The sequence below is a fragment of the Aspergillus heteromorphus genome (genome assembly GCF_003184545.1).
Source record: "Aspergillus heteromorphus CBS 117.55 chromosome Unknown BO70scaffold_79, whole genome shotgun sequence".
In the NCBI taxonomy this organism is placed as follows: Eukaryota; Fungi; Ascomycota; class Eurotiomycetes; order Eurotiales; family Aspergillaceae; genus Aspergillus; species Aspergillus heteromorphus.
In genome coordinates this window covers 41,401-50,017 of record NW_020290484.1, presented here as the reverse complement: position 1 = coordinate 50,017, position 8,617 = coordinate 41,401, and the positions used below count along the sequence as shown (strand labels likewise).

Here is an 8,617-nt window from a genome sequence, read left to right as displayed (position 1 = left end):
GTCATAGAATTGAATTTGATATATTTCTTCACACCAGATAGAGATAAATTCTAGTGGTTTCCTGCTTTGATCTTTGGAGCAAATTAGGTGTTTACAAATTAAAAATTTGTTTTAACAAAATGGCGATTAGAAAATTCTCAAGATATTTGGAACGGACAATGGGTTCCATGAAAAATACACGGAGCAGAGATGAAAACATGAAAGCAGGAGCCTGGAAGACTAAGATTTAGACACCTTGGCCAAAAAGCGGTTTAAAGTCACCCAGGAAGTTGAAGTATCCAAATAGATCACATTACAACACATTTGTTTCCTCCTGTAGGTTGCGATGGGTTTTGCGATCTTTCAATCTCCCCAATCATCAAATCAAATGACTTTGCAACATTATAATCCAGGCGGGCACTAGCCTCGGTAAATGCGCAGTCAAACTCCTCCCCCAACTGCCGGCCTTCATCTGGCGATACCTGGCGTTGTTCAACTTTGAGATCACTTTTATTGCCGACAATCACAAGGGGTACATGATCAGCACCCTGCAGTTGATGTCAGCCATATGTAAAGCATTTATCGTCAAAACATGAACACTCACAAGATGATTCAAAATCTTATCACGTATGACTCTTACCATGTCGAACGATTGGCGAGAAGCCACCGAATAGGCAATGATATATCCATGTATTCCAATGAAATGCTTCGAGTTCAATATACTGTACTCGTCCTAGAACAGGATTAGCTCATTAGGAGCTCCAGTTTCGCGTCCTTTCTTTCTTTTCCTTACTTGACCGGCTGTGTCAACGATCTCAGTCGCATAATCTTGACCATTGTATTTAATGATTCGGCTGAATGTATTTTCAATCGTCGGATAGTAGCTTTCTACAAAATGATGTTCAACAAATCGAACTGTAAGAGAAGATTTACCTAGAAGAGACGTTAGTATGCAAGATATTAAGGGCTGAGATCGGAGACCCAAGCAAGTAGAGCTTATCAATAAGTCATACCCACAGAGCGACTGCCAACAATAGCTATCTTCCGTTGCTTCGGGGCACTAGGCATCTTTCTTCAGATACAGAGTAGGAAAGTGGCTACCAGTTAGAAAACAATGGTAACAGGAGGTTGTTGGTGAGGCTAAATAAAGCGTGTTTGAGCGACAAGTAGAGTCAGCTACCTGATAACATTAACAAGTGCGTAATACTAAGAAGCAGAGTACTAAGTTCAAAGCACCAATGTGTTTAACCCGCTGCTTTCCTTATGACATGATGACAATTGAGTAGATGAGCTCACCCGAGAGTGGCAAACAGTTGGGTGCGCAAACAAGTCAAACGCTCAGTCATGCTATTATGTCAGGGCGGGGTGAATAAGACGCAGTTAGTTAAGCACTCCGTCCGTACAGAGTACTGTTTGCTATGTTTCCCTTCAGCCCCAAGAGCTGGTATGGGTATATTATTGTTGTTTTTACGAATTGCCTTTGTTTGTACGACGTGAAAGATTTTGATCTGGCTGTCTACTTAGTCTTCACTGTCAAATTCTTAGATATCCAAGATTTCTGACCCTTGCAGCTGGTGCAACCTTGGCCGACGGACATGGAGAGGATTACTTAGTAAATTGAGATACAATCATAACAAACCACTATGCATAAGACAAAAAGCGAATTGATCTCAATGTATATTAAAGTATATTAGGGCCTAAAACTGCACAAGGTGCGTCGTTGCTAGACATGGGCATTGCCCCGTATCTGGCTTAAGATATTCTTCATGCGCGTTGTAGGTCTAATTCCCCCTTCGCCCTGGGTTTCACAATTGTGCGAGTCTTGCTCAACCATTTGATGATGCTGCAAAAACTCTTCAGCCGTCGATAAGATCAGGGTAAGGCCTCTGCCGCCCATTGACACTTTGATCAGAGAGAAAGCGTCCTGGTTGAGGCACAATGTGACCAAGACAATAGACAAATAACCAATCACAACATTGTAGTGTACATCGGAAACAGAACCCATCTATCTTGCATTAGCTGGAATGTTTCGCTTTTGAAGTTTTAGACCCTACCTGCTTCACATATGAAAGCCCGGCAGAAAAATGCTGTAGAAGCAGTTGAAGCAAAGACATGTCATTTTGAGCTGGTTTTAGAAAGGAAGCTCGAGACATTTCGCTTTGTTCTGTTAAGTTAATTAGAATACCCAAAGCTAATATTACAGCATTGAATGAGTTGTTTTCATCCTTGCTGGAATCTTCGGGAACATCGGGAAATTCTGCCGTCGCGATTTTGACAAAGTTGAAGACCATCTCAGGGTTAGCCATTTCTTCGCATAATGAAGGGTGATTATTGGTAAGATTCAAAATCACTCTGGTATATAACGTCGAAATTTGATGGTTTCGATCATTCTGGTCAAACCCGATGAACCTATCATGGTGTTGAAAAAGCAACCGAAAAGAATAAGGCTGTTCATAGCCTAAGACGCCCGATAACATTGTGTAAGTCTCCAGAACCAAAAATGCCGCTTCCATCAATTGCGAGCCATCGGGAGATACTGAACCATTGGACTTCTCGCTTTGTGAAAGTGGCAATTCGATGATTTGATTCAATAAAGGAGCTGGTATTGCTCCAATACGGTCACCCTTTATGAGAAAGGTGGCGAGGCAAAAGTGAATGCACGAGAGAGTCACTAAACAAGGAGAAAGTTGTGGCGATACTTGTCGGTCAATAATGACAGAAGAAATCTGTCCTAGAGCTTTCTTCAATGTTCTCTGAACGGTTTGAGATAGGTTGGTAGCTCGACTTGCTGATAAAGACAATATAGAGTCGTTGTTAGTAAGAAGTTCTGGAGAAAGCCATAAAAGTTTGACCCAGAAAGATCTTAGGCTCGTGTAGGAGGAAGAAGCATCAAGATAGATCAATCTGAAGGCACATAGAGCTAAGGATGCTGAAACAATATCCTTGTTGCTTGCCATGCACCTGATAAGTCGTTCATTGAAGCCATGTTCTGAAAAACGCCGAACAAAAGCAGGTTCAGAAAGCTTAACACATAGCTGCGCCAAGCTGCTCCATGTCCCAGATGGCGAATTAGACGAGTCCTCAATATCTTCAAAAATTGCTTCAACTGACTCCCGAAAGCGGGCATTGTCACCAGCTTGTCTTAGCTCATATATGCTGCGAACAGGTCGGGGGTTGCCATCCTCTTCATCGTCAGAAACTGAAGTTGGCCTGTCATTCAGATGGGTGGTGCACGTTTGACCCGCCCCCCTAGACTGTAGGAGAGTAACTGGAATCCCTCGATGTTCACTTGAAGCCATGCTCGTAGGATCACCCAAGAATGACCGCTGGCGCGCATATGTAACCTTAGAGCTTCGCAATTTGGACAAAACGGGAGCATTTGATTTATAGGCCTTGTCTGTGCCAGAATGCTTTGGATCATCTGTGGTTAAAGTTGGATTCGGCCAAGGGACATCAGTTTTAATCGGAAGGTCGGAGTCTCGAAAGCTATCAGCGGACGCCAAGCCATATTTTGTCGGTCTTGAGGTAGTTGAATGACCCGAAGAACCAAGCAAATCAACCAGTCTCTTCCTATGAGAGACTTTGCTCTCACGGGATTTAGCCATTGACAAAATATTTGGTCCATGTGTCCAATCTTCAAGAGCCAAATCTGGGCTCAATTCATCCCTGGGGTTGACGGACTCTTGGTGATGAGATTGCTGCAATTTTCGCAAGCTTGGGATACAGGAAGAGTCGTGCTCTTCAGTTTCAGCAGCCACGGCTAGTGGACAGCGGCTTTCTTCCTCTTCCTCATTTTCGAACTCTGGAAGAACAGGTGTTGTGAGATTGTCTATACCCGGGGACTTATAATAATTACTCCCACTATGCACAGCTCCAGGATCAGTCACGTTTGGGAGATAGTCATGGCGGGGGTAAGTGTTATAGCGGGATGGTTGGATTTTGTCCAACCTTCTCTTTTTCCTTTTGCCGGGTTCAAGCTCGTGCGTGTTGGTGTCTATGGGGGCATTAGACTGCTGGTCTCGGCGTCGGGTTGTGGGTCCGCAGATTTTCTTTCCGTCAGACCTGCGCTCACTTGCACACTGAGGTGCTTGCAATTGAGTATTAGGGGAAGCCCTGGTAGTTGAGCGGCGAGACATCCTCGAGTCTCCTGTGAGAGGAGTCTGATGAGACATCGTCGTAGCGTTGTTCCGTCGAGTCCACACCAGCGACTGCTCAACCGTGGTAGGGACTATCAGAGACTCGTTCAATGATTAGGATATGATGCTACCAAACATATCGTTAGAGAAGTGGATGTGAAACTGCAGTCACTGATTAGTCAGTAGTTGTAACTAGAAGATTAGATCCCGTACAGTCATACAGATGTATATTCTTGTAGGTGGATACGACCTGTACTTTGGTAGATAGTACTCCGTACATGCAGTAAATTATATATCCAACTACTACTACTACCTTAGTACTCTGTACTACTAAATAGAGACCTTCTGCAACGGTCATTTACTATTAACATTTCAATTCAAAATCGGGTATAGCGGCCCGCCCCTAGTAATCAACTATAGAGTTATTTAAAAAACAATTACAACTGACTAATCTGCTTAATAAGATAAAAATATTGTTATTGATATAATGCAGCTGTGAACACAGGTCACGGCAGCACTTTTTTAGGGTGGTGTAGAATACTCACTGTGCATGTGATACCAAGACTATTAATAAGCAGTTTTTATTCTTTATTATTCTATAAATTACTGTTTTTAATTATTAAAATTTATCTTTCTCTTATATTTCTACTATTTTATTATATATAATATTTAAAGTACTTTTTAACTACTTTCTAACTATTTATAAATAATAGATTTTTCTAATATAATTAAACTTCTTTTTTGTATAAGCAGTAAATAAATATTCAATAAGTAATAATACTTATATTCTTGAGTTAAGTACTTGGGCCATGATTATAGATATAAAAGAAAAGAGAAGATAATTAGTAATAATAATATATAAAAAAAATAAAAGAGATAATATAAAATAAAATTTTAAATCTGTGTGATAAAAGATCGCGTGAAAGCCATATAATCAAACTGCTTACTAAGCTGGTTTCATTCCACGCGATGCTAAAAACCGACATAGCCGGTCTGCAACCACGATGCAGCTAGGTTTGCAGATGGAGAGTTGTTCTATCTCTGGCTTACTAAGAATAAAATATTATTATTCTATTTTTAACTGAGTAAGTATATATTTTAGTAAATTTTTAAAAAGAATATATTAGTAATTACTAGATAGAAATTTTTAAGTATTTAGATTATTAATATTATAATTTTAAAAAATATTATTTTTATTTTTTATTAACAATTTATATTTATATCTTAGATTATATATAAAAAAAAGTATCTAAAAATCTTTATATTTTTAAAAAAATTATTTTATTAATTATAAGCCTGATTTTACTAATTTATTAAATTATTTTAAAATTTATATTTTAAAAAGTCTATATTTATTTAATATTTTATATAAATTATTTAATCTCTTTTATTTATATATCTTGTTAGGGGTGGAACCCATAAGCTATAAAGAACTGAGTCTGTATATATAAGAAGAAATAACTAATATTTAGAAAAGAATTCTTAAGAATTTAATAATTTTATATATATATATAACTTAGCAGAAATTAATCTAATAAAATAGATTAATTAAATTTAATAGCTCTAAAATATATTCTATAATATTATTTTTTTTAAAAAAATCTAATTAATAATCTCTATCTATTTATTTTAATTTTATAATTTATTTTATAATAATTTTATTATTAGTTTAATTTTAATATTATTTCTAATTTATTCTAATCTTATTCTTAGCTTATATTAATCTTATTTATATTTTAGTCTTGAGTATTAAGATAAAGCCCAGAGATATAATTACTTAATTTTTTTTTTATCTTTCTTTTATATTTTTCTTATTCAGCTAATTTAAGAATAGTAGTAAAACAGAGTCTAAAAAAATATACATATCTATTTTTTTTTTAATTTTTTTATTCAGCTGACTTAGAAAAATAATAAAAATAATTATTATTTTTGAATTAGTAAGAATTTATTCACTATAAGTTTATTAATTCTTAGTACTATCTTATTTTTAGTAATAAGACAGAGTCTGAAAAAATATAAACATTTATTTTTTTTTTCTATTCTTCTTATTCAGCTAATTTAAAAAATAATAAAAATAATTATTATCTCTGAGATCAGTAAGAATATAATAATTATATATTTATTAATTTTTAATATTATTTTACTATTAGTCAAGATCTATTATTAAGTAGATCTCTTAAATTCTTTATATATAATAGACAAGAGAAATAAGAATATTTTCTTTTATTATTGATTAAGATTTATTATTAAATAATTTTCTGTGACTTTCTATACATAATAAATAAAACAATTAAGTATAATTTCTTTATTATAAATTATTCTTAATAATCTTGATCAGCAAAGTCAGTGACTATTAATAAAAAGAAATAAATAGAAGATATTTATTAATTCTTTTTTTTGAACTTTTTTTTCTTTTTTATAATTATCTAATTTTAATAATAATTAGTCAAAGTTTTTATTATATTTACTATATAAAATAAATTTTATATTATATTTAAAAAGAAATTCTATTATAGAATTTTATTTATAAATATTTAAACTATTTCTTCTCCTAAAAATATATATAATATTAAAAGAATATATATATACTGCTATTAATATCAGATCTTCTTAATTTTTTAATAACTAAGCTTTAGAAACTAATTTATATATATAAAATAATTCTCGCAGATAATAAATAGATTCTTTATTAATTAATATAATATTAAATAATTAATTAACTTAAATTAAAAATATATAGAATTAACAGCAGTACTAAGAATTTTATTATTCTTTTAAAAAACTTTAAATATTTATTAATCTATTTATTAAATTATTAATATTTTTTTTAAATTAGCTGAATATAGTCTATACTATTTTTTTTATTTATTTTTTTATTATCTATAAAATCTATAAAAGACTTTTATAAAATCTGTTATAAATAATTTTATAGTTTTCTTTTTCTTTCCCTTTTTTTATATCTAGAAATAAAAAAAGATAACAATAATATTAATTATAGATCTGAATAGATTAAAGAAAACTATTTTATAATTTTATTCAGAAGTTCTTTTAGTTATATATAATAAAAATATTTTATAAAGTTTTAATCAGCTCTTAAATAATCTAAATATATCTGATTTATTTAATATAATAATATAATCTTTATTCTTACTCTTTATATTACTATATCTTATTTAAAATTAATTTAATTAGATACTTATTCTCTTTTTTAATCTAAATAATAAAAAATTATTAGTTATTCATTTATTTTAAAAAAAATCTATCTATTGCTGCTAATTATAGAAAGTTTATACAAAATATATTATAGATCTTAATAGATATATTTAATTAAATAAAATAAATTTCTAATATCTCTATAATAGTATATTTTATATTTTTTTAATCTATTTTTTATTAAATTATTTAATAATAATATATTATAAATTTAACTAAGATATATTATTTTTCTGATATCTGAGTATAAATATTCTAAGTTTATTAATCTATTTCCCAGCTTTTTATTATATATATATAAATAATATTTATATTTAATTACTAGCTTTTTTAATTATATAAATAATAGCTTTATTTATTTATACTAAGCTCTTCAGAATATTTTTATATAATATTAATCAATTCTTAGTCAGATTAAATAAAAATAAATTATATCTATAACTAAAATAAAAGAATAATATTTCTATAAAAATAGAGATTTATAAATTAATAATTAAATTTATAAAAAAAAGCTAAATTAAGTTATATTAATTATATTATATATATATTCTTAGATAGATCTTAATTATATTATTTATTTATTTAATAGTTTTACCTATCTAAGAATGATAAGCAATAAAGATTGAAGAATTATCTTTTAATTTTTATAAGATTATATAATTATTATTATACTTTCTTTATAAATTATCTATTATAGTCTGAAATAATAGATTATAATATCTTATATTATTAAATATTTTAATTCAGAAGTATTTATATAATAGTCTTAATAATTATTTTTTTTATAATTATTGAAATCATTTTTTTAATTAGATAGTTAATATTTATAAGAAGATTGATATATTCTTTATTTTCAGATAATTTAATAATAAGATTTAAATTAATATTCTGTCAGATATATTTAAATATTAAAAAAGATTTTAATAGACTATATTTTTATCTATATTAAATATAAAATCTATAATAAGTATTATAATTTTATATAAATCTCTAAATATTTTTTCTTATATTAGATTAAAAATATTTATATAAAATTATCTTATAAATCTATATTTATTTTAAAAATTTTGATAAAAAGAAATTATATATTTTTTAAATTAGTCTAATTTATAGACTCAAACTTTAATATTTATTTATATTTTTTTAAATATTAGCATTTTTTGATTATTAATAAAATATTTAATAATAAAAATCTGGAATTTTAAATTAAAAAAAGATTTCTGTATATTCTAGCTAATAGTTATTCTAATTTCTTAATATATTAAATTCTTATTTTTAATTCTTTTTAT

At 29.8% G+C, this 8,617-nt stretch overlaps 1 protein-coding gene across 1 annotated transcript; it reads right to left on the bottom strand.

The window, feature by feature from the left end:
• Window positions 1-287: 287 nt before the first annotated feature.
• BO70DRAFT_303377 (ras-domain-containing protein) lies at window positions 288-3,584 on the bottom strand (the record flags this gene model as incomplete). The annotated part of the gene is made up of 5 exons (XM_025539791.1): window positions 288-527; window positions 584-712; window positions 773-894; window positions 1,789-1,984; window positions 2,034-3,584. 5 exons carry the CDS (start codon window positions 3,582-3,584, stop codon window positions 288-290), a joined length of 2,238 nt encoding a protein of 745 aa, XP_025394115.1.
• Between the last annotated feature and the right edge of the window lie 5,033 nt (window positions 3,585-8,617).